General features: G+C 42.7%; 1 protein-coding gene across 4 annotated transcripts in view; it reads left to right on the top strand.

Moving 5' to 3' along the window:
* Positions 1-27,617, top strand: part of ZFYVE9 (zinc finger FYVE-type containing 9) — a 118,181-nt gene that overhangs the window by 16,989 nt on the left and 73,575 nt on the right. For 3 of the 4 annotated variants that reach the window (XM_053313642.1, XM_053313644.1, XM_053313646.1), the window contains exons 2-3: positions 3,653-3,757; positions 17,911-18,014. In XM_053313642.1, coding sequence (XP_053169617.1) covers positions 17,945-18,014 — 70 coding nt within the window. In that variant the 5' untranslated portion in view covers positions 3,653-3,757; positions 17,911-17,944. The remainder of the gene's footprint in view (positions 1-3,652; positions 3,758-17,910; positions 18,015-27,617) is intronic. The other variant, XM_053313643.1, reaches the window with a different exon arrangement.

Consider the following 27,617-nt stretch of genomic DNA (forward strand, 5'->3'; position numbering starts at 1 on the left):
TAGACTGACCTCTTCCAATCTGTTGGCCACTATGTCATTCTCCAAATTTGCTGGCATAGCAAATGCCAAACTCTTAAGTACCACAAAACACCTGATGGAAACTGAATCCTGCTCCTTGGCTGGTGCCATCTCTTAAAGACGATGATGTTTGGCTCTGTTTTTCCTCTCTACAACCTGACATGAGACAAAATTGAAGACCTCCCCTTTGACAGGAAAGGCCACTTCAGTTCTTAAATGGATGAAACTGTGGAATGTTTGAAAACATCCAGGCTTACAGACAGGACCTTTACATCCTCCTCTGATCCTCAATCCTACTCTCAAAGATTTAGTAGGTTTGACAAACCCCGTTACCAGCACAACCACTCTGGCAGGAGGGATACCAGAAAATCTTTCTAATACTCTTAGAAATGCCCTTTTCTCAAAAATGTAGGCAACAAAAGACCAGAGTCCAGGATCAATCCAAACAACATATTTGACTCCCAGGTCCCCCTGAATTTCTGCACCATTAGACTTGCACCCTTCCTTTCATTTGGTGTCTTATCTCATGATGCCTGGGTGTGCTAAGTATTGTCTGCACTGTCTGCGCCATAGAATTCCATACAAATCCCCCTTTCCTTGGAATAAAACACCCCCCCCCACTACCTTACTAACAGAAATTCAAGAACAATTGTCCAAAGGGGCAATAGAACCGATTGCATAGAAGCATCAGTGGGCAGGGTTCTACTCCAGGTACTTCTAAGTACCCCAAAGTGATGGCGGTCTTCGACCAATTCTAGATCTTTGTTCGCTCAAAAGGCTTAATCTATACACACACATTTCAGATGCTCACCTTTCAAGAATTCCTCCCTTTCCTAGCAGAGGAACAGTGGCTTGCTGTGATAGATCTAAAAGATGCCTATTTTCATGAGGGGATTCGACCTATCCTCAGGAAATTTCTATGCTTCACTGTGAGGGACCAAGTTTACCAGTATATGGTCCCTCCCCTTCAGCCTCCCCATGGCCCTGCATGTTTTCACTAAATGTGTGATTGTCATTGTTGATCATCTCGGGATGGAAGGAATCTCAATCTTCCTATTCCTCGACAATTGGTTGTTCACGTCTCCAGACAAAGCACTGCTCACCAGTCGCATCCAGACAGTACTCATGCTCTTAGATGATCTGGGCATTCAACAACAACAAAAAATATTTATATACTGCTTTTCAACAAAGGTTTCCAGAACGGTTTACATAGATAAATAATAAATAAATAAGATGGCTCCCTGTCCCCAAAAGGCTTACAATCTAAAAAGAAACATAAGACAGACACTAGCATCAGTCACTGGAAGTACTGTGCTGTGGGTGGATAGAGCCAGTTACTCTCCCCCTGCTAAATAAAGAGAATCACCACATTAAAAAGGTGTCTCTTTGCCCAGTTAGCAGGGGTCAAGTGAATTTAAAGAAATCTATCCTTGTCCCCCAGAAATTGCTGGCTTACATAGGTGCCATATTAGGCACAAATGCAAAATGAGCTTTTCTACCAGAAGAGAGGCAGCTCTTAGTTGTCCATATGATCTGCTCCTTGATCCAAACCCACTCAAGAGGCACAGTGCATTCAACGCCTCTTGGGCCTGATGGTGTTGTGCACTGTGACTGCTCATTGCATCAGACTCCGCATGCAACTTCTTCAGTTGTAGTTCCTTTCCAATTTCTGACTAAATTCCGACAGCCAGCAACTAACTCTAACTGTTACCACAGATGCTTCCTTCAAAGGGTGGGGTGCAATGTTCCCGCTAATTTTTTTCAGTTTTGTTCTGTGCGGCAGTATCAAGACAGTGTGTGCGCACATACATTCAGAATGGGGCATTCCTGATTCAGCCTGAGTGGGATCTAAAATTAACTGAGCAGACATTAAAAAACTTGTGAGTGCACACACATGCACACGCCTTAGAGGGAACAATGATGGGGTGCTCATTGTGCAGGGCTTCATTCGCAAGGTCTTTGGAACCACCAACAATCACTTATCCATATAAATCTTCTAGAACTCTTGGCTGTTCTTAGTCTTTTCTGCCAATTCTGAAGGGCAAGACTGTCCAAATCCTACTTGACAATACAACAGAAGTCACATACGTCAATTGCCGAGGTGGCATGGTTTCAAAGTCCCTTTGCAATCTTTCCAACTGTGGGATTGGTCCATTTATCATCACATCTACCTGTTGGCCCTTCACTTAAAGGGTGTTGACAACATGTTGGTGGACAATCTCAGCAGGGAAACAAACCTGTCCTATTGGCACAAACAGGAGAGCAATCCCGATGTTCTTTCCGATCTTGTCCTATGCTGGGAGACTCCCCAAATGGACTTTTGTGACCCAACACAACAAAAAGTGCCTCTCTTCTGTTTGAGAGTGACAGTGGGCTAAGGGTCTCTAAGGGATGCCTTTCAAATTCCCTGGACCACACATCTGTACTACCTTTTCCCATCCTCCTCTCTCCTGTGTTGTGTTCTGAGCATAATCCTACAACACAGGACAAGATGCATAATATTCATGCTGTGGTGGCATCATGCTACATCTGTTCTGCTACATCTGTCTTCTCGTATGTTAACACATAATATAAAATATTGCATGACAGAATTAATAGGTTAATAATATATCAGCATGAGCTTCATATTATAACAGCACGAGCTTCAGACGGAAGGAATTATACTTCTAGCATTCTGTGCAAATATGATAGTCCAATAGTTTATTGTCTATGATGATTGATATCGGTGTCCCACTTCAAAACCAATTCCTGTCAGATAGACAAACAAGTAAGGTGCCCTCATCTTTTTATTATGACTATGACAACAGATACTACTGTAGTTAAGAACAGTTGTCACAACTAACTCTAGTGAGAAAATAGTATCAGAAAGTTCAAGTTTGTATCTGGCAGCTTGTGATACCTTTGTAGACGGCTTGGCTGCTGTAATGCTCTCTACTTGGATTTTTCTTTTTGTTGCTGGGAGCACATTACATCAAGATTGTACTGGTTCATGTAGCTATCTGGAACTGAGTCTAATTCAGGATTCTGATCAGAAACTGGCTTGAGCCCATCCTAACTTATTTCCCCTGTATCTCTTTATGATAACCTCTAAGGTAAAATTATTGTCCTCTAGACCAGTGTTCCCCAACTTCTTTTGTTTAGCTCCAAAAAGAGGGACATTTAACCATCCACTTTTGAAGCCGACATGGTCTTCCCTTGTACATTGGGAAGGGTGCAACCTTCTTGGGGTGAGTTGGCTCCAAAAGTGGGACATTTAAATGCTAATTCACAGCTAGTCAGAGTGGTACACCGGCTACTGTTCTGTGGCACACCAGATGGGAAACTTTGTTTTATGCCACACATGGGCTGGACAGACTGAAAGAGTGGTTACTTGGTGGTTCTCCTTTGGAACTCAGCTGTTTGAGACCTGCCTGTGTTGCAAACATTGAATAACCTTTTCTTTGGCGCATGCTTTTGCTTCACTCTCAATTCAAGGGTATATTATTAAGTTGATTTAATAAGGTTTAAGTGGGGAAAGTATTGCTATCGAAGCTTGATTTCAAGATGGGGCAGGCTAGCTACAGTTGACTGAAACTACATACCTTATGGTAGTGTTGGTAGATCCTAATGTGTGGTGTGTTTGTTTCATTTTTAGGATCAAGTAGAACATATGGATTCAACTCAACTAGCTGATTGTGCAGTATATGTCATGGATAGGCATTGGCTTACCTGTTTGTTAATGCATGTATAAGAGAAAAAGGTAAGATGGTGATAAGTGACACTATAGATCTGGAAGATTTGAATTAGGACAGGGCTGCACAACTTTAGCCATTCAGCTGTTGCTAGACTACAGCTCCTATCATCCCTGACTACTGGCCACTGTGGTAGGGGATGATGGGAGTTGTTGTCCAACAAAAACTGGAGGGCTGAAGTTGTGCAGCCCTGGACTAGGACCCAGCAATTTCAGTTCTGTTCTCTTGTAACCTTGACCCCTTGGGATGTTTCTTAGCTTAAAATATTTTTCTTTTAAACTGTGCTGAGGGGAGATAACTTTATCACAAGGAACTGCTGATTTTTTAGTGGAGACTGACCTGTTTTCCTAGCCAGGAGCAATTTGGAAAGGTCACATTTGTACTTCTATGTGGTACAAAAGAACTCAGGCTAGTTTGACCAAGCACTGCTGGATGTTGGGACAAGCCTTGAGGAACATTTTATTTTGCAAATTATTCATGTTGTGTTGTCTTCTGTAATCATTCTGTCAAAGAATGAAAGTGCTTAGAATCTGAATGAAAGGATATCAAGGTGTATTTTCGGTTAATCATATCAATTTTTTATTTCACTCTAGGAGTCTTTCATTTAATTTTGTAGTAAGGATCATGGATTAGTCTACTTCCTAGTTACATTTAATTCCTAGAAATTATATTTTCTCTATATATGTGGTTGCTGTCCAGGAGTAAGTTGTGAACTGAAGCCTCTGAGCCTTTGCATTTGAAAATCTTTGTGGAGCCTCCTAGGTTGTTGTAAGTTCTACCTTTTGCCAAGTCACTTAGGAGTCTCTATTAAAACGCTCCTAAAATATACATTCACATAAATGTGTGTTATCTGTTTCAGCGTTTGAAAATGCTTGGCAGGATCTGAGATAGTGATGGTAAAAGAGGTGAATGCAATATTGCAGCAGTATGCGCTCCCCCCCACCCCTCACCAATTCTAGCTCATGCTATGGTAATCTATTCTCTTGACTACTGCAGCAAACGCAGAGAGCTTGGTTCTCAAGCTAAAATAATATCCAGCTACAATCATTCTTTCCTTTCACTCTGACCATGTAACTCTCTCCTTAAATCCCTTTCCTGCCTTCTTGTCCGCTCCAAGTTCCAGCATGAGCTCCCTGTCTTCAAAGCCTTGCATGGACTTGCCTCTCTCTAGCTGATTTATTGCCCTGTTGCACTTGTGCTCAGGAGCTTTGCTCCTCCAGCTCTACCACTTTCAAAACTGAAGGTCTCTTGCTCCCTAGACATCTCTGCCCTTCTGCTTGCAAGTGGCTCCTAGAACACCTGTGTATCATCTCTTTTTTTACTTCTTTCAAATCCTGTAATACCCACGTTTTCTGTGAAGCCTTTGGCACAGTGCCTTGGCCTCTATTCCCTACTGTAATGTCCAATCATATGTAACTGAAATATTATCATATTCTTCTCCTGCTTTTCTTTCCTTACTCTTATGCCATTGTTTCCTCTGTGTTTATTTCTAGATTGTAAGCCCCTTGAGCAGGGACACCTCATTCTTTCTAAGGACCATGTACATGGATAATGCTGCATACATGATGATAGCAGTAATTATTGTAAACTAGCCGACCCCGCACAGAGCATCTGTGTGCTCTTTGGGGCTGGCAGTTACCTCCCCCCTCTTCTTCCCCAGTCTCTGTTTCCGGGCCCAGCCACCTCTCCTCCTCACTGCCTGCCCCCGCTTTCTTTCCCCCCTTCTGGGCCTTGCCTCCGCTGCTGGGCTGGGCCCACCACCTCTGGCCTCAATGGCCAGGCCACGGTGGTGGCGACCAATTCTCCTGGGTGCGCCTCAGCCAATCAGCTGGGCTCTGGGACGCACATTCCAAGGCACACCCAGGATAATTAATATAATCTGGGACGCACATTCCAAGGCACACCCAGGATAATTAATATAATAGATAATATACAATACTTCATTATTTGAAACAGTTATTGTTTATGTAACACCATACATTCATGGCACTTATAAAGATTGAGAAGATAGGACCCTGCCCCGAGGAGCTTGCATTTATTTTTACCCTGCTGTTCGGCTGGCAAGGTTCCCAGAGTGGCTTACATAAAATGGGTAAAAACTCCCCCTCCTGTCTAGTTGTTCATTGGTCTTCGCCTCATCATCCTTTCTTGCTTTCAAGGCGCTTGGTGGTTCTACTGACCTCTGTGAGGGGAGGAAGGGCCCAGTCTCAGGTGAAGATGACAATGATGACACTTTGTCATACCGTGTTATACTTTTTTGACATTAACATGGGCTGAAACTACCTGCGTTCCTGAAAATTGGCCCACGAATCCAATCTATTTTAATAGAAATCCAAAGGTTGACCCAGTTTTCTGCTGCATCTTCCCTTCACGCACATGCATTTCTCTCCTTGGAGTACATTGGGAGATCACTGGTGTATGTGGGGGTGGGGCTGAATCGGGCTCATAGATACTGTAATTTTAGAGCAGGATAAGATAACTTGCAAGTTGTCTCACTCCTGTTTCTGAAGTGACAAATTTGCAATTTTTTTTTTTGGTAATGTAATTGCTGTACTGAAGCTGTGTTCTGGGGGAAGAGTTCATACATGTCTGAAAATGCTGTTGCTGTGTTCTTAGCACCCATTCTCTCCTTTTTACTAGAGCGGATGCCCTGCTCCACTATACTTTCATGTCTTCCCCTCTTGTAATGGAAGCATTGCTTTCCTTCCACAGAAAGACATTAAACAATCAGTCGTTGACTCTTAAAAAGTTGTAGTGTTATCTTTTAAAACCAGGAAGAACAAAACTCAGCTCTATTTAAGTGGACAGGGATAACTATTTTTATCAACTATTTATAGCAACAGCTACTGTGGGGATGTGTTGGAACTGAATAGGGACAGTTGTTCTCCCCCCGCTAAATATGAGAGCCTCCACTTCAAAAGATGCCTCTTGGCCCAGTGCATAAGGCAGGTAGTTTCATCTTATTATTTGTATCTGTGGTTTATTACTTTGGGAATATTTTTAATAAAGCAAAATGTTAAATCATATGTAGTAGTGTTCTGAAACACTGTTGTGTTTTTATTTATAGTTTTCTGATATTGGCTTTGAGAGAGGCTGATTTATACAGAAGTGTCCTGAGGTAAACTGGGACCAATTGACAGGCTGATTACAGCCATTTCCAATATAAAATTAATCTATTTCCATTTGTAATGAAGGGCGCATTAAGACTGAAAGGAAATGGAAGGAGGAGGCAGGTTATTTAAATGTAACTATTTTCAATTGTGCTTTTTCAGGAAAGTGATGTGAAAAAGCAGTAGTTGTCTTGTTTAAATGGTCTCTGTCATCTTAATAAATGTTTTGAAAAAACACATTTATAGTTTGCTGCTTAACATCTTGGTTTGGTAACTGAAATAAACTGTTGAAGGTTAAATTTGGCTTACTATCTCTTGGACTCAATTATTTTCATTATAGTTTGAATTGTGAGATCAAACAGTTTTATGAAATTCTTGATTCTACATTATATGGTACATGTTTTCTCCAACAGGAACATTTTCAAGTAACTTGTGCATTAAATTATTTTGGGGGAAAGTTTAGGCTTACTTTATTATTCCTTTTGTGGCTGCTGCAGGTTGTCTGAATCAGGTTGTCCAATTCATTTTATACAAGCAGAATCCACAACTGTGGACATCCTCACAAGAATGTGGGTTGAATGGTGATGCTGTGTGGAGGGACTGGCCAGTTTTGTGTACCTGCCTTTATTGTTGCAGTGTTCACTTCAAACTTCTGCAGCATTCAGATTTTCTTCCAGTTATATAAAAGGTAGCTATAATGTAAAACATTCAGAGTTTTGCAACTTTTAACTTGATCTTGAGAAAGTCACTCAGTCATATTACATTTAAGAGTGCTACAAGTTTGAATTATTAACATTACTTCATTAATTGTACACTTATATCTGGATTGTGATCCGTTGCAGCCATAAGAATGGGTTCTGTGCCTGTGCAGGACCATTCGGACAGAATTGACTAGCTCCTTGAAGTGCTTAGCTCTGCCCGATGCGTGTGGTGCACTTGCTTAGTTTGGGCGGGCTAGTGTTTTCTCCTCAGTTCCTTTTTGACCACCATTGTGTCTGCACCTTGGACAGTTAGCTCCTAGAATCAATTCTTTTCTGTGAATATTGAAAGAAAAGACAGAGTGTTATTTTTATCCTCTGAACTCAGACCGCATAAGACTATTCTTACTCTTTACGTTTTAATTTTGATCTATTGGATGGACGGATTTATCGGATGTGACTGCAGACTGTTATATTGACTTACTCCTCGAACTGACTACAATTCGACTCTTTGAATATTATTTTATTTTATTCGTTAGAGAAAAGGAAAAGACTTTTAAGTGCTGTCTCCGTTGTAATTCTAAACTCCCCTCAGCAGACAACCATGAGCTCTGTTTATTTTGCCTAGGTAAAGAGTACAACACTTTGACTTGTAAGATTTGTCTCATCTTTTCCCATCAAACTAGAAAAAATAGAGCCCTTCATTTCTGAGTCGTGTTGTGTGATGACGTCCCACGCTCCATGACACCGATGCCAGGGTCCCCAGCGGACACTCCTGTACCCTTGACATCGGGTATGGTATCGAGATCTGCATTGGGCTCGATGTCGAAGTTGATGTCAGGATCTGTTGCCATGCAGTCTAAAACATCAGTGTGTACTGCATCAACTTGTTGGCTGGTACCTTTTTAAAACACCCAAGCCACCCTCTGATTCGACACACTGTAAACAGCATAAATCCCGGCATCGGGCAGCCAATGCCGAAGGGGCTCTGCCCTCGAAGAAACATCATAAGAGTGCCAGAACTGACTGTGATCATTTTTCTGCCCCCTCATGAGTGACGCCTTCTCCAACAACTCTTCAGTCAGTTTCGATCACCCCTCAGTCCCATCCATTGACACTGGAAGTTGTGGAACTAAGTTCTTCACCAGTGGCTCAACGCCTGACTTCAACATAGATGGGGACAAACACATTTGATATCGACTACAACACCGACTGCTCAAGGCTGTGAACACTCCTTATTGCCAGTGGTAACGCCAGCACAGAAACTGTCTCCATCCTTTCTCCGTCCCCAACACGCTCTTCGTCCGACGTCCTCTCTAGTTTCTTTTGAGATGAAAGTTCACCATGTCAAATTCAACCAGACTTAGGACAGGGTATGCTCAACGTCTTTTGCACATGCTAGACTCCACCGAGAGCACCCCATCGGCTTCAACTTTCTATGGATTCTTAAGCCACGGGCTCGACATTGACAAGGATGGTGTGCAGAAGGCTCCCTGCACTTCGCAGAAGGCAGGGAAGGGGGCGGGCGGACATCTCCCCGCCGCCCGCCCGAGCGCTATAGGACTTGGTCCAGGGCGAGATTTAAAGAGCCAAAATGGCTTGAGGGGGCTTCGGGGGCGGCAGGGAAGTATCCTGCCGCCCGATTTTGAAGACAAGAAGGAGCCCCGGTCCGGAGCCATAGGAGCGGCGAGCGGGCGGAGAGCGATTCTGCGGCGCATTTTTTAAACGAATTATGGCGCCAAAGCTGGAAAGGGCGGGAGGCGTGAGTTAAGCCCCCCCCCACTTAATGGAACCCCCCACCCTAACCCTCCCGAACCAAAACCACCCCTTGTCCGGACCGGTTCGGAGGCCAGTAGAATGGCCTCCGAACCGGTCCGTGCACTCTACTAATCCTCTTCACAATCCTTCAACACCAAATTCTGCCAGTTTGGTAGGAGGCAATACTCCTGCAAATAAACAGACAAGAGGGACTTTCGAAAGTAGTATCAGCATTTTAATAGAAAGCCCTGTAATCAAAGAGCAAGAAACATTCAAGGCTCCCACCTGAAAACCACGATGCGGGAAAACAGCATCTTTAATTATCAAGTCAGTCCACTGAATTCCAGAGGCCAAGAGTTACTACCATCGACTTCTTTGCTGCCTTCCTTATTAACCGTCTCCAACATCAGGCTGGCAAGTCATGCCTTTGCATGGCACGACATAACATCAGACCGCTGGGTCCTACGCATAGTCCAGATGGGCTATGCAATAGAATTCACGTCTCTACCATCCTTCAGCAGGATCAAGTATACATCTGTTTCCTCCACTTCTGATGGAAGAAGTCAAAGGGGCAATATTGCCTGTTCGGTGGACAGATCAGTGGCAGGTTTTTTGCTTCTGCTGTTTCCAGTTCCTGAAGCAGGACAGGGGCCTATGACTGATTATGGCTCTCTGACAACTAAACTGTCATGTGGACCTATGCAAGTTTTGCATGATAATGTTACAGAGCCATGGGAAGGAGTAATTCGTGATGTTAGATCTCCGGGATGCATATTTTCATATTGGAATCCAACAAAATCACAGACAGTTGCTCTGATTCATGGTGGGTCAACAAGTTTTCCAGTACAATGTTCTCCCATTTGGTCTAGCAATGGCACCTTGTGTATTTACTAATTGCATGGCTGTGATCGTAGCACATCTCCAGTTGCAGGGGCTGGTCCTCTTTCCATTTCTTGATGACTGGTTCCTGACAGGAAGAGTAGAGCATCAGTTAGCTTCATAGGTCTCTATGGTCCTAAACCTTCTGGAGGACCTAGGCATCCAGGTCAACTGGACAAAGTCCAAACTCCAACTGGTGAAACGCATTGCTTACATTGGGATTGTTCTCGATGCAAATGCGCAACGGGCATTTCTCCCCACGGAGTACTCCTTGTGGATCAAGAACCTAATATCAGTCTTCATGGAATGCCCCAGACAGAAAGCTCACGAAATACAGAAGTTGCTGGGTCTGATGGCATTCTATAATTCCACTGTGCACTTTGCCAAACTTCGTCTGCAAAGACTGCAGCTTTGCTTTCTGTTAGTTTTCAGGCCCAAGGTGGACAATGCTCAAATGTTGCTGACTATTCCAGACCTGGTCCTGCTGTCACTGCAGTGGTGGACAAAGGAGAACAACCTTGTCACCGGAGTCCCCTTCCAAGTGCCCCAACCATCCACCTAGGTCACGACGGATGCCTCTATGCAAGGCTGGGGAGCTGATTGCGGAGACCTTTGCGCACAGGGCTGATGGTCCCCAAGCCAGCATCAAATGCACATCAACTTCCTGGAGCTGACTTCACTCCCCGCAGTCATCTTTTTTCTAAACTAAAAAGCCCCAGGTGTTGTAGCCTTGCCTCATAAGAAAGGTGCTCTAGGCCCCTGATCATCTTGGTTGCCCTCTTCTGCACCTTTTCCAGTTCTACAATGTCCTTTTTTAGATGTGGTGACCAGAATTGTACGCAGTACTCCAGGTGTAGCCACACCATAGTTTTGTATAAGGGCATTATAATATTAGCAGTTTTATTTTCAATCCCCTTCCTAATGAACCCTAGCGTGGAATTGGCCTTTTTCACAGCTGCCACACACTGAGTGGACACTTTCAACAAGCTGTTCACCACAACCCCAAGATCCCTCTCGTGGTCAGTCACCTGACAGCTCAGATCTCATCAGCGTATACTTGAAGTTGGAGTTTTTCGTCCCAGTGTGCATCACTTTACACTTGCCAACATTGAACTGCATTTGCCATTTTGTTGCCCACTCCCCCAGTTTGGAGAGATCCTTTTGGAGCTCCTCACAATCAGTTTTGGATTTCACTACCCGAAAGAGTTTGGTATCATCTGCAAATCTGGCCAGCTCGCTGCTTACTCTTACTTCTAGATTATATACGAAAAAATTAAAAAGCACTGGTCCCAGTACAGATCCCTGGGGGACCCCACTTCTTACTTCCCTCCATTGTGAAAACTCTCCATTTATACCTACCCTCTGTTTCCTGTCTTTTAACCAGTTAGCAATCCACACATGTACCTGTCCCTCTATCCCATGACCGCTAAGTTTTCTCAGGAGTCTTTGATGAGAAACTTTGTCAAAAGCTTTTTGGAAGTCCAGGTATACTATGTCAACTGGATCACCTTGATCCACACAGTTGTTGACACTCTCAAAGAAGTCCAAAAGGTTGGTGTGGCAAGATTTACTTTTGTGGAAGCCATGCTGGTTCACTCCCAGCAGGGCCTTTTCTTCTATGTGCTTTACAATTTTATCCTTGAGGATGCTTTCCATCAATTTGCCTGGAATGGAAGTTAAGCTAACCAGCCTGTAATTTCCTGGATTGTCCCTGGATCCCTTTTTGAAAATCGGTGTTACATTAGCTACTTTCCAGTCCTCCGGTACAGAGCCTGATTGCAGGGATAAGTTATATATTTTAGCAAGGAGGTCGGCAGTTTCACATTTGAGTTCTTTGAAGACTCTTGGATGGATGCCATATGGTCCTGGCGATTTGTTAGTTTTCGGTTTTTCCAAACAGTTTAGAACATCATATCTCATCACTTCTATCTGACTCAGTTCTTTAGCCTCCATCCCCGAAAAGCCTGGTCAAGGAACAGATATATGCTCAGTATCCTCTGCTGTGAATACGGACACAAAGAACTCATTGAGCTTCTCTGCATCCTCCATATTCTCCTTAATAATCCCTTTCACTCCCTCATTGTCTAATAGTCCAACCGCCTCCCTGGCAGGTTTCTTGCTTCTGATGTGTTTAAAGAAGTTTTTGTTATTCCCCTTGATGCTTTTAGCTAAATGTTCCTCAAACTCTCTTTTTGCCTCCCATTTTGTCACCTTGCATTTCTTTTGCCAGAATTTGTGTTCCTTTCTGTTCTCTTCATTTGGACAGGCCTTCCAATTTCGGAAGGACGTCTTCTTCCCTTTTATAGCTTCCTTCACAGTACCTGTTAGCCATCCTGGCATGTTCCTGGACTTAGTAGTACCTTTCCTCCTTCTGGGTATACAGTCTAACTGGGCTTCTAGTATTGTGGTTTTGAGTAAACTCCATGCATTCTGGAGCAAAGTGACTCTCCTGATTTTCCCTTTCAGCTTTCTTTTCACCATACTCCTCATTTTAAAGAAGTTTTCTATTCTGAAATTCAAAATGTCTGTGTTAGACTTCCTTGGTGATTCTCTCCCCACATGTATGCTGAATTTGATTGCACTATGGTCAGTATTCCCGAAAAGGCCAATGACACTGACATCACGGACCAGGTCCTGGGTGCCACTCAGAATTAAGTCCAAGGTTGCCTTCTCTCTGGTTGGTTCCAAGACCAATTGTTCTAGGGCACAGTCATTTAGCATATCTAGAAATTTGACCTCTTTGTCATGACCTGACTGTGAATTTACCCAGTCTATATGTGGGTGATTGAAGTCACCCATTATAACAGCCCTGTCTCTCCACGATTTCCTCCTGCAACTCCCAGTCACTGTCAGTGTTTTGATCAGGAGGGCGATAGCACGTCCCCAGTAGCACGTTCCTTTTCAGTCCTTGTATTGTTACCCACAGGGTTTTTGTGGAGGACTCCAGTCCACCCAGCTTTTCTACCTTGTTAGATTCTATCCCTTCTTTAACATACAGTGCTACTCCACCTCCAAGGCACCCCTCCCTGTCCTTTCTATAGAGTTTATATCCAGAGAAAACAGTGTCCCACTGGTTCTCACTGCTCCACCATGTTTCTGTTATGCCCACTATATCTACTTCTGCGTTAGCAGCCAAGCACTCCAGCTCACCCATCTTGGCTCGGAGGCTTCTGGCATTGGCATATAAGCACCTATACACTGAATCTCTCACCTGATGTATGTTTTCTTTTGACTCTTTGACCAGCTGGCACAAGCTCCTGTCTGCTCTTTCTGTGGTTCTGCTCTGTCCCCTTCTGTTTTATCTGAATCCTTTGTACCCTCACACTTTAAAGGATGGCTTTTGCCAAATGGGATACTGCCCAGCTCCCATCAGCTGTTTCCCAGGCGTCATTTTAAAAGCTGCTCTGCAATCTTTTTGATTTTAAGCACCAGCAGTCTGGTTCCATCTTGGTTCAAGTGCAGCCTCTCCCTTTTTTACAGGCCTTGCTTCCCTCAAAATGTATCCCAGTGCCTAATAAATCTAAACCCCTCCTCCAGGCACCAACGTCTCATCCACGCATTGAAACCCCTCAGCTCTGCCTGTCTCACTGTACCTGCACATGGAACAGGTAGCATTTCTGAGAATGTTACCTTAGGGGTCCTGGACCAATATGCTATCAGCCTAAATTTGGCTTCCAGGGCCTCCTGACTACATTTCCCCACATTGTTGGTGCCGACATGCACCATGACAGCTGTCTCCTCTCCAGCACTGCCTAAGAGCCTATCTAGATGCTGTGTGATGTCTGCAACCTTCGCACCAGGCAGACACGTCACCGTGTGGTTAACACGCGGGTCACAAACCCATCTCTCTATACCTCTAATGATCGAATCAAGGAGGCCCCCACCCCCTAGAGGAGTATCCCCTGTGCGAGAGGATATGGGCTCATCATCCATGGAAGGGGTCCCTTCTAATGGAGCATTTCCCTCTTCCTCAGACTGATGTCCTCCTTCCCTGAGACCTTCATTCTCCCTAACAGCATAGGAGCTATCCGCCCTGGAGTGGGATGTCCCTGAAGGTCTCATGTCCCTGAAGGTCTCGTCCACATGCCTCTCTGTTTCTCTGAGCTTCTCCATATCCGCCACTTTGTTCTCAAGGGAATGAACTTGTTCCCTGAGAGCCAGGAGCTCCTTGCACCAAGCACACACCCATGACTTCTGTCCATGGGGCAAATAGTCATACATGTGGCACTCTGTGCAATAAACTGGGAAGTGCCCCCTCCCCTGCTGACCTTCTATCTTCATACTGTTTTTGTTGGCTGTTTACAGTATTTAGAGATAGTTTATTAGAAGGATAGGTCTCAGCTGTAATGGTCAGCTATTTAACTGTCCAAACAGCCTTTCCCAAGAATATGAGGAAGGGATTTGTACTTATGTTCTCTTTTCCACCAGACTCCTTGTGATCATAGGGGCTTTTTCCAGGCTCTCCTGCACACTTCCTGCTAAACTGCTGCAAAACTCCAATGTCCTGTTTGCTATCCCTGTTCACTGTGTTCTGTTCGCTATGCTCTCAGTCCTACACCTCTTATGTAGAGAGTAGTCTTCCAACTGAGACACAGGATGTGAGTCAAGGAATGTGGGGCCTCCCCCAGCCCTAGCTGACTCCTTCTCCTCCAGGCAGGGACAAACAAAAAACACTGGAGTTTGCTAGCCCTTGCAAATGCTAGCCCTGGCAAATCACACACACACACACACACACACACACACACACACACACACACACACACCTTAAAGAGAAGCCAGACCCTGAAGATCTCTCCTCTTCCTGTTAGTTAGTTTGAAGGGGGGAAAGGCTAGATGCTTAGAAAAGCTTGCTCACCTCCCCAAGATGTGTCTGCTCTTCACAGAGTGGTCTTCCAACTGAGTCAGTGAACTCAATGTCCTCTGCATTGACATCCCCTACACTAAATTTCCTGAGGATAAGGTGATGCTTCACCTAGACCCTTTGTTTAGGCCTGAAATAGTCACTGACTTCCATATCAATTGTGATATTGTTTTGCCTAACTTCTTTCAAAATCCAACAGCAGCTCTGGAGCGTTCCTTGCATTCCCTGGATGTGAGGCGTGCGCTCTTGTTCTACCTGTAGCTGACCAAGCTCTATAAGAAAACAAAATGCTTCTTTGTGGGTTACAAGGGCAAGGTGAAAGGTTGTCAGATATCCAGACAAAGACTGTCCTATTGGATTGTAGAACTCATTTTCCTGGCCTACAAATATCAAAAGGTGGAGCTGCCTAAAACTATATGGGCCCACTCAACCAGGGCTTATGCTATTTCTGTGGCCCACATGGCTCAGGGATATCTGCACCGCAGCTATCTTGTCCTCTGAGCATATCTTTGTCAAGCATTACGCTTTGGACCTTCGCTCTGCAGCTCTGGCCAGTTTCAGGAGGGGTGTGCTGAAAACAGTCTTACTTTAGCATACTATACCCACCTCCAGACTGATAGCTTGTTAGTCACCATTCTTATGGCTGCAACCGATCATGATCCAGATAAACAAGTTGCTTACCTGTAACCATTGATCTGGTAGTGATCTGTTGAAGTCATAAGACTTTCCCACTGGCCCCGCTGCAGTATGCGAAGTGACAATAGTATGTTTATAGAACATCTAGTGCTACTTACCTTGTTGAACTGTGGACTGGTTCCATACAATGATTATATTCAAATGTCAGTCCTTCAGGAACCGAGGAGAAAATGCTAGCCCGTCCAAACTAAGCAAGTGCACCATGTGCAGGAGGAGGGGCTAAGTGCTTCGAGGAGCTAGTCAGTTCTGCCCGAATGGTCCCACGCAAGCACAGAATCCATTCTTATGACTGTAATGGATCACTTCCAGATCAATGGTTACAGGTGAGCAACCTGTTTTTTAGTTGCTTTTCTTGTTCATCAAGATTGGCAAAACTTGGGCATGGTTTTTTTGTTCATTTAAGTTTAAATATTGTAGACATTGAAAATTTAATAATATAAAGTATGATAGGATAAAATATAATTCTTATAAATATCGATTGAACTGATCCCAGAGTAAAGTGGCTGTAACCCCATAGTCTTATTCTGTAGTGAAAGTTCACTGTACAGCCCTGGACAAATCATTGTCTGTCAGCCTAGCTCTGTCTTATGGGATGATTAAATAATTGTAAGCATGATTGGGGAACTGCTCGTTCCCAGTTATTGCTTAGCTTCAGCTATTAATATTTTCATAAAATTGGTTTTGTGATGCTTTCTAAAGATGCATAGGTATTGAGGCGTCTCCCAGAAGTAGATAATTACTAGAGAGCAGCAGGTATCATTTTTAAGCGCATCCTGATTGTTCACATTTAACCCATGAATAGTAAACTGCAGATGGCATTGTTAGTCAAACATATATTGTAAAGTATATGTAGAGTTGTGGGGTTGATTAATTTTGACTTAGGGTTGATGTGTCAAAATCACCAATGTGAATTGATTGTACTGTACATGAAATGTTGGTGATAGGTATATCTGTGCACTAGTATAATATGCCTCCAGTAGCCATATCAACAAACCTTGGTGACTCCATTAATCTTTTATATATGTTTGTTTATTTATTTATTTTATTTCTATACTGCCCTTCCAGAAATGGCTCAGGGAGGTTTACACAGATAAATAATAAACAAATAAGATGTCTCCCTCACAATCTGGGCTCACAATCTGAAAAGAAACACAAGATAGACACCAGCAACAGCCACTGAAGGGATGCTGTGCTGGAGGTGGATAGGGCCAGTTACTTGCCCCCTGTTAAATAAAGAGAATCACCACATTAAAAGGTGCCTCTTTGCCAAGTTAGCATTTTTCATTTTTATGCTCTATCTCTGTTGGCAATTCTAATCTCTTACCTCCCACCATGGTAGTACTTATATAAATGTTTCTTCTTTTTACCAATAGGTATAAAAAAGGTAAAATTCTATTATTGTCCAAAATAAAATCAGTTTTGACAATATTAAATAAATAAATAGGGTTTTATACCATTTGCATTGCTATTCTATTCACTATCTTTTGTCATTTTTGGTGTGTTCATATTTTATATCATGTCTTTTACTTTAAAAAAGGTAGACAACAGAATATAAAATTCAATTGGTCTCAGAGAAATCTTGCTGTCTTTCCTCTTTTGCTCTCATTCTTGCTCTCATGTCTTCTACCTACAACTTAAGAGTGGAGCATGTGTGTGTACCTTCCTGCCTGCTTGCCTGCCTGCAAATTAAAATGCACTAATCAGAGAATCCAGGTGAATTCAGTGGGTGTAATCCAACTAAAGTTAGTTGACAAATCAAAGACAAGCAAAGGAATGGGACTTGGTCAGTCATGGACAACTGATCCTGTTGGTTTCAATAGGAATTAGTCCTGATTCTGTTGTGCCCAGTAGATTGTAATGATTTTTCTTTGGAATGAGGTATATATTGTCTAGCATTCTTTCAAAGCAGTATATTATCTATTTATTAAAATAAGAGTAGTGGTTTATTATGTTTTTATTGTAACAAAGCAGTACAAATGTTTAAAAAAAGTTGACAGTCACCTGGCTTAATTATGGCATTCAAAATGCTCTTGATATATAGCAAATTGTATCAAACTATCTTAAATGTTTAACTTTGTAGGGTAATAGTTAGTTTATGCATCTTATGCTTGGACATGAGAATTTTGCTGGAAGTTCATAACTGGTTGTCTGCTTGACAGGTTCAAACAAGAAACTGGGTGGATTTCCTGACAAATGGAGAACTATTTCCAAGCAGAGGCTTATAACCTTGATAAGGTTTTAGATGAATTTGAACAGAATGAAGGTAAGTAACCTTGTTAGAACTGGAAATATAAACAGACATCTGACTCTGGATCTATGTGTCCTTTGTTTCACTACAACTGCCATCTTTGTGCTTGCTGTACAAACATTTGAAAAGGACATTGGGCTGGTTCAGATGTCATGCTGAACCATGGTTAAATCTTGGTTACGTGTGACATCCTTGAACCTCAGGAGCACAGCCTCCCTCCCACAAGACCAGGAGAACTGGTCTTGTGGTAGGAAGCATGAGTTGTCACCTTTGCTAAGTAGGGTCCCCCCTGATTTGCATTTTAATGGGAGACTTCATGTGAGAACAGTAAGATACTCCCCTTAGGGGACGGGGCCACTCTGGGAAGAGCACTTGCATGCAGAAGGTTCCATGTTTCCTGGCATCTTCAAGACAGAGCAGGGAGAGAATCCTGCCTGTAATCTTGGAGAAGCCACTGCCAGTCTGTGTAAACAATACTGAACTAGATGGACTGGTCGTCTGATTCAATGTAAGGGAGCTTCCTATGTTCCTCTTCCCCTGTGTGTGTGAGCCTTGGAAGAATTCTACTTATTATGACTAAAAACAGACCAAGATTGGTTGTGATGTCCAAACCAATTGATTGTTGTTCTAGCCAATTTCCTTGAAAATAATGTGAGATCTGAACCCAAGGTTTGTAGAGGATTTCAGATCTATGTTTAGGAACATAGGAAGCTGCCATATACTGAGTCAGACCATTGGTCTATCTAGCTCAGTATTGTCTTCACAGACTGGCAGTGGCTATTCCAAGGTTGTAGGCAGGAATCTCTCTCAGCCCTATCTTGGAGAAGCCAGGGAGGGAACTTGAAACCTTCGGCTCTTCCCGGAACGGCTCCATCCACTTGAATATCTTACAGTGCTTATATGTAAGAAATCACATATTTATTTCAGGGAAGTTCATTAGAATAAATCATGGTTGGTTGGTTTAGATGTCATTACCAATCTTGGTTTGTTCATAATTTCAGTCAAAAGTAGAATTCTTCCAAGACTTGAAGGAACATGGAGAGGGGGGATCTTGTGCTCCTGAGGCTCAGGTATGTCATGTCGAAGCAAGGTATCACTGTAGTTTGTGTAATGTCTGAACCAGGCTGTTAAGGTCATGATTTGTGTAGTTAAATCGTGCTGGAACCAACCTAAAACCATTTCATTCTATGTTGGAACCTAAGCCTGCCCATAAACTTTGGTTTATTTTGAACCAACAAACCAGGATCTGAAACTAAGGTTTGAAGTGGGCTTGCAAATCGCAATTAGCACTGTCTGTGGTTTCATGTTATATTTGAATTCACAAACCATTGATGAGCTGAGCCATTGGGAGATTACTGCAACAGGAGTGAACTTATGACCTTAAGAAGTAGAGTCCTGAGCAGATGCAGAAGAAAAGTAGAGAACCTGCCCTAAATAATGATTTACCTGTTGTATGACTGGAAGCTCAAACCAGTTGGTTAGCACAAACTATGGTTTTGCATTATGTCTGAATCTAGCCTGAGAAAATGTACACACTTTTACTAATTAGAGTTAAAATAATTGTTTTAAAAATTTCAGTGAACACATGGATAATCTTCCTGTATTGGATGTCCAAATATTGAAACAATTATATCAAAATATAATGTACATTGTATACAAATATAATGCACAGGCACAGATATAAGCTTAACTGGCTGTTAAATAAGAACTAAGGGATTGAGCTGTGTGCTCGCCTCACTTCTCTTCCTATTTTTATCCTCATATAGCATTGCATCTTTTGGTTAACCCTGCTTAACATAAACCCAGAAGTACTCCACAACTACTTCTAGAACCTTGGATTAATTGACCACTTAACTCTTAACAGCCAGCTAACTATGTCTGGGTTCAGACACAATGGATTAAACCATGATTTGCCATGTTCAGATGCCATATTACTATTGGTTTTAAGGCCTGAACAGAAACAGCAATTTTTCTCCTCTTGTGCATAAAAGGGGAAAGGGGACTGCTCCAACCCAGGGCTAGTACTATCAGACATGTGGATTTTCTGGAAAATTTTGGATTGGAAAATTTTCCCATGCAAACTTCCTCTCCATAATGCATATAATTTGTATTTTTTTGAATTTCAAATATTATTTTCTTGATGCTCTAAATAGATTGTGATTAGTTTTGGTATGTTCTTTGACCTATTTATATAGCAAAACAAAAAAACCCACACACCTCCAACATATTAATTTTCCTTCACTGTATCTCAGGTTTTTTCAAGTAACTTAAGTAGAAATTTTAGAAATGGAAAATTTCCCACAGGAACTATAAAGTATGGGGAAATTTCCACTCCACATGTTTTATTCATGGTTTAACTTTACATCTGGACTTGGCCATTTATGTCTGCACTTGCCTTGATTATAAACCATCCTACTTGTGCCAGTCACCTTGGAATTGAGCCTCCAAAATGCTACCACCCACAAAAACATTTACTTGCTTGCTTCAATGGTATTGGAGGTAGGTAGTGATGGCTTCAGAGCTCTTGAAGTGCTGAGAACGTTGTCAGCAGCTGACTAATGCTGGTTACCGTGTTTTCCTCTCTGCCAAGAAATGTGTTGCAGGGTAATTTCCTGGCATATCCTAGAGAGTTAAAAATTGTGAACTGGACAAGTTTACTGCCAGGAATGGTATCAGCTCCTCAAGGACTGCTGAAGCCATTGCTGTCCTCAGAGGCGTGGCAAATTTTTAAAAAAAGGAATCCCCTTCAACACCACTGCTTGATTGTGAGTGGTGACCAGGTGAGTGCTTAAAGACATGACTGGCATAAATTCCAGAATAAAGAACAATGCTGGCCAACATACATACTGAGTTGTGCATGGGAAGCTTTTGGGAGACACTAGTGGCTGTAGAGGAAAAGCTTGTTGAAAATTGCTCCACCTGCTTGTGTGTGTACACTGAGGAATTCCTTTCTGTCTTTGCTTGGATACAGGCCACTAATAACGAAAAATAATTTTTTAAAGCTTAAGTAATATAGAAGCAACTTCTTTAATTGTGCTTTGATCTTGTATCTTTCAAACAGTTTTTTTGAGGGAGATAGGAACATGTGTAGTCACATTAACTATACTGCTTATGTGCAGATGGGAATCAGGGAAAGAAAACTACATCTTGGTTGCTCAGTGGATATATAAGCATTTTCTCACTCTCATAAATATAAATGCAATTAGACATGCTATAAATATAAATATTGTGTCCTTTGTTCTTATAGTACTTTTAAAATGTTGTAAAGTTAATTTATCGAATAATTATAACTTGATTGTTCATGCCTGCAACTGATGTGGTCCCTGTTACTTTGTCTTGTATGTTGTTGTCAGAGTTGCTTCTCGTATTATGTGTGGATTTGTTCTGTAGCAAATCCTATTTTAATGATAGGATTTATAATCTTGCAAATGGATGACAGGACTCCTTTATTTTTTTATTACCATTTGAGTTACTTAGGATCTTAGAGGTTATCCAGGACCATTCCTAACATGGGTAATGCACCTGTGCAGTACCCTCCACGGAAGGATTTCACAGCTCCCCAAAGCGCTCTGTAGCTCTACCCTTTGTGTACAAGGTGCACTCGGTATTTCTGGCAGCAGAGCACCATTTCCTTCTTGACTGCTGGTGCTTGTGCCTTGCTGAAAACTCACTCCTTGTTTGAACTTGGTTCCTATGAGGAGAAAAATTTGTTTCAATCAATTTGGCTTTTGACTCAGACTGTTTTAAGGATTCTTTATTGTTTAGTGGGTGTTGTTTTTTGTTTTGCCTAATGGACTCTTGGAAAACCTTTAAGAAGTGTACTTTGTGTGGTGGTACTCTCCCATCATCTGATAGACACAAACACTGTCTACTGTGTTTAGGAGAGCACCACAACATTCAGATCTGTAAGGTCTGTTTTTTGTTCTGTAAGCAGACTCCTAAAAAGTAGGGAGTTGCAACTTATGGCTGCCTTGTACAAAAATGCTTTGCACCCCCCTACTCTTATGCTGCGTTCCCCTTTACTGGCGACCCCATCAGTATTGTCCGACTATTGACATGCCCAGCTGACATCAGGGTCTAAGCTGTTGCTGGAGAGCCTCCCATTCCAATCATGCTGAATTGGAGCATTCTAAGGAGGTCTTTAAGAAGCCTCATGATCCTTCTATGGATGATCGTCATAAACACCAGAAATAGCAGAAACACCGAGAGGATGACTCAGTGTCCTGTTCGGTTTCCAAAGATCGTAAGACTTCCTCTTTAACACTGACATCCTCCTCCTCAGTGCCGGAGTCTGCATGTTAATCGAGATCAACAACTATTGGGAGCAATATCCATTCATCAACTACTTTGCTGTTGTCCCGACCACAGATGTTAAGCCCAGCTCCAGCGGCTATAGCTCCTCAAGCTTGACACCACACTCTCTCTACTTCCGTGGTCCAGCACGTCACACCGACATCGGGGTCTTCATCTTCTCCCTTGTCAGACTTTGAAGAACCTCCCTTGACTTGGACGTCGACTTTGGTACAGTTGCTGACACAGACATCAATCTCAGTGTCAATACAAGCACTGCCTCTTGGTGCCGTTTAAAAAAAAACACAAAACTTTGATGTCTTCACTGAAGGTAACTGTGGTATTGATTCAACCCTCAACTTTGGGTTGCCTGTTTCTGGTGCCTTTGAAGATTTCAAACATCCCAATATCGATGATGCTACAGTCTTTGCCTCTACATCCCCTATGTAGAGAGCCCAGCTATGGTACAATCTCGGGACTGATTTCCTTACGACACCATTGATGTTGAAATAGCTAACGTTTCTACAGGACAACAAATCCGTTTTGGGCTCTCCACATGAAACCCCATCTGGGTCAACATTCAAAGGTTTCTCTCTAATCGCTTGGATACTGAAGAAGACATTGCTTTTGGCTTTGTACCCATTCCCAAGACACACTCTGCATCTCCAGCAAGAGTTACTCCAACACCCTCTCCTCTCACTACATACCTCATAGGGAGCAATATCACTTTTCAGACCAAGCTTGCTTCTCATTGAAAAAATGCATGGATCACTGGCACTTCTCTGCACCCTTAGACCATGGCTATATCTGTACTATGGGGAGGTATAGAAATCCCTACTGTATACCCTCCCTTGGCATACTCCTACAACTATGATGAGTTTCACTTATGGAAACTATGAAAATTGAGATCCAGCTCTGTTCCCCAAGATTGGAATCTAGGGAAGTGACATGATGCCTCTTTTAAAAGACCTCTATATCTAACCCTTCCCCCATAGCCTCCTGCAAAGCAGTCCCCATTTCCTAACAGGGATGTATATACAATATGTTGCCGTATTTCAGATCACTTCTGCCCCAGCTGGACAGGATAAACCTCAGGGCTCCTCAGCTTGGGGAGCCCCTATAGCCTCTTCTTCCACTTCTAAACATTTGGAAATGTTTAGAGTACTGTACAGTACAGGAAGATAATTTCCCCTTTATTTTCAAATATCCACCCCCAAACTCCTTAGTTTGCACCATGGGGAATAAGTCAGTAATGAAACATTCTGCTCCAGTAGAAAAGGATGAAAGGAACTTAGATTTCATGGGGCACAAGTTCTACTCAGCTTCTTGCCACTCTAATAAAATAGCCAATTATATCACTTGTATGGCCAAATATCACTATTCCATCTGGGATCACTTTAAAGAGGAACTTGAAAGATGCCCCAGAGCTTTTGTGTACTAAATGCAATGAGGTTCTATCTAAATTTGTTGGTTTGCCCAGGCATGACCAAACACTTGACTGAAACTGAATCCTGATTGCTTGCGGGATCTCTTTTCTTAAGATGCCATGCTTTGCTTTGCTCCACATCTCTCTAAATGAATTGAGAGAGAAAAGAGAGGGCCTGCCCTTTGAGAGAGATGGACTGTTTATTTCCAAAACTGATGACACAATGGAAAAATAAAAATATACGGCAAAAACATTCACAACTTCATCCGGCTCGCAATCCTTTATACAAAGATTTAAAACATATACAAGACAAAAGTTTCAATTTAACAAGTCTGACCTCAGAGACTACAGGAAAAAAGTCCCAGTACAGACAAAAGTGGTCCATAGCAACGACAACACCAAAAATCAAAGAATGTGGAACAACCCAAACAGACCACTCTGTTCCTCTTATGATTCCTTTCTAGGCACCCTTCAACTATTGGACTCTTGCCCCTTTCTCCACATCTTGATGCTGCATTACATCAGACACCTGGGTGTTAAGCATCATCTCCACTGGATGTGCAATCAAAATTACCACCACCCCTATATTTCAAGGGGTCAAATACACCCACCCAACTCCTACACTAGAAACAGAAATAAAGATCTCTTGGAGAAAGGTATGATTGAACCTGTGCCTTTTGAATGGTCCAAGGAAGGGTTTCTATTCCAGATACTTTCAAGTCCTGAAAAGGGATGGGACCTTCGCCCTATGTCATCGAAACAAATTCATTCATCCAAGGAAGTTCCAGATTGTTACTTTACAAGGCATTCTCCCTCTCTTGGTGGAGGAGGAATGGCTAGCAACCTTTTAACCTCAAGTATGCTTACTTTTTTTGCTTCACCCTAGGAAATGAGTCTTATACAGTGCTACGGCTTGGTCTCTTGACTGTGCCTTGAGTTTTCACCAAGTGCATGAATACAATCATAGCCCATCTAAGGACTCAGGGAATCTTTGTCTTCTCTTTCTTAGATGATTGGATAGTGATTTCCACAAACACAAGCTCCCTTGTCTACCCACATACATTACGTTCTGGAGTTACTTCAAAACCCGGGCCTCCAGATTAACTGGAAAAAGTCAAATCTTCAACCACAATGAAGGATACTCTACATAGGAGCTCTGTTAGACACTCAGCTGAGCTTTCCTTCCAGAATAAAGACACTTGTTTCTAATTTTACTTAATTAATTAGATAAAATAAATAAGTATTGTACACTTGATATCCACATTTGCAGCCAACCCAAAATAATGGCCGGGAACAGTTGAAACTTACTTAGGTTTGATGGCATCCTGCACCTCCACAGTAAGGTATGCCCATCTTCACATGTGAAATCTCCAAACATTGTTTATGTCGGTGTTCAAACAAAATATAGACAACTAATCCATGTGGCTAGTCCTCCCACAACTGGTGCTGAAATCACTCAACTGGTGGGACCCCATTGGAGAACCTCCTAGAAGGGGTTCCTTTTCAACTTCCCTTCCCCATGATAATAGTAATAATGGATGTGTTTCTTGGGGTTGGGGAGTGCATTGTGCAGGTTTCCATGCTCAGGGACTCTGGAATCTCCCATAACACCCTTCTCAACCCAAACCCAGGGCTGTCTTGCAGAGCACCAATGGTTTCAAAAATAGATGCCAAAACCCTGGCTGCCGGCAGCGTTAGGGTGTACCTTGAGTTCAGCCTCCAACAAAAATTTAGACCGCCAAAGAGAAATGCTGTTCAATCCCGAAATAGAACTCTAACCAGACCACGGCGTCTTCCCTTATATCCCGATTTATTCTAATATGATGTGGTGCTCTCCCTTTCTGGCGTCACATAGATGCCTAGTAAAAGCCCTACCTGGAGCTATAACACAACACACAAAATGTAAATGGCCTATTACACTCTGCAATTCCTTAAGCGTAGTCTTTTTAGATGTCAGTAATTGTCTCAAGAGCTGTTCTAAGGTTATTACCTTATCCACGGGTAAATGGCAATACTGTGCTGCAGGATCAACTTCTATGACTAGAAAAGTTAGGCAGGCAGCCGGGCCTTCTATTTTTTCAAAAGGTACCCTCAGCTCCCAAGACAATTCATAGAATGTATTCAAGAGATATCTACATGTTATGGTTGTTCCTGGACCTGAAAAAAGGAAGTCATCAAGGCAGTGAACTACTGACTATATGCCTGATTGATCTCTCAAAGCCCAGTCCAGAAAGGAACTGAAGCTCTCAAAAGCTGGGCACGAGATTGAGCAACCCATTGGAAAGGTGTGATCCACGTAATAAGCACCATCGAACATAAATCCCAACAGGTCAAAATCACTGAGATGAATTGGCAACAAATGGAAGGCAGATTTAATGTAGCATTTGGCCATAAGGGCACCTTTCCCTTGGGCATGCACCAAATTAATGGCAGTTTCAAATGAGGCATACTGAACTGAACACAAGTGTGGTGGTATTGCATCATTTACCGAGCTGCCAGTGGGAAATGATAAATGGTGTATTAAACGAAATCCCCCTGATGCTTTTTTAGGAACCATCTCCAGTGGGGAAACCCTTAAATTAGGTAACGGGGACTCCTTGAAGGGGCCTAAAACCCATCCCTCCTTAACCTCCTTATTAATCTTTCCACGCACTATGTACTCCATCCCCACTATTGATTTTAAGTTTCGTGATTTAAATGCCACACGAGGACCCTGGAAAGGTATCCTAAAACCAAACTTAAATCCTTCCCATAAATAAACTCTATCATGTGAATTAAGATAGTGTTGGAGTAAAGACCAGAGGGGTTCTAATTTTATGGGACTAGGTCCTTTTGGCAGGCGGGTGGGTGGGTGGATAGGTCGCCTAGGTCCAGGCAAGTCTTTTCAACCCCACCACCGCTTGGATTGGGGACAATTAGAAAAGGAATGGAAACCTCTGCAGACCAAGCAGTTGTGGCAAAAAGGATGCTGTTGACAGGTACATGATCCCGTAACACCAAAATTCCCAACATAACTGCTGGCTCGATCCTGATAGACCTGATAGATTTTGAGGGGCAGACCTTACCACCAAATGTCCACTGTCGAGTGTTCCCCCCAAATGGGATGGTTTGGAGGTCATAATCTGAAGCCACAAAGTTGGTTGAGGAATATCTCATGGTGAGGAGGGATCCAGAGCTGAGTGGCAGCGAAATGCTTCACCATATCTTGCCCACGCCAGCCTATTAAATTCAGTAAATGCGGGATAGATTATATCTAAATATTTTATCATTGATGGTGCCCATGCCAACTGTTTTTATAATTCTACACCCATGTAAACCATATATCCTACCAACCAGTTTGACCAGTTATGGTCCACAGACTTGACCTTTCCGCCCTGTCTTTTGGGTCATCCACTCTTTGTCCTGAGGTTCTGTTTCGCGATAGAATAAGGGAAAAATGTCAACATACTCATTTTTCCAAATCTTCTTTTGTGGACATTAAGAGGTGATCTCCTAATGGTAAGGACACATCGCCATAAGGATAGAATTCTATCCTCTCCTGTCAGAACTCCTCTTACATGATTTTTCAGCCAGCCACTTCTACTCTCATGAAGACTGAGGTTCGCTGGAAGCTTGCCTTGGAGCTTCAGAGGCTTTTCTTAATTAAGGAGGTCAGCGTAAGACCCATCCAGGTGGCTGGGGGTAAGCCCATTCCAGTAAACAAAAAGGCATACCTGAGGTAACTGCTCCTCCCAAGAAGGATAAGACTCAAATTCACCTGCATGGCCCACATCTGCATCCAAGGTGTTATTTCGGGAAGATCTCTCTGTAAGAGTGCTTTCAACAACCACAACCACTTCGCCTAGCCCCTTCTCAAGTGCATCAAGCCTGGCTTCGATAGACTGCAAGAGTTGCAGCTGCTT

Source organism: Hemicordylus capensis, chromosome 4 (assembly GCF_027244095.1).
Source record: "Hemicordylus capensis ecotype Gifberg chromosome 4, rHemCap1.1.pri, whole genome shotgun sequence".
NCBI lineage: Eukaryota > Metazoa > Chordata > Lepidosauria > Squamata > Cordylidae > Hemicordylus > Hemicordylus capensis.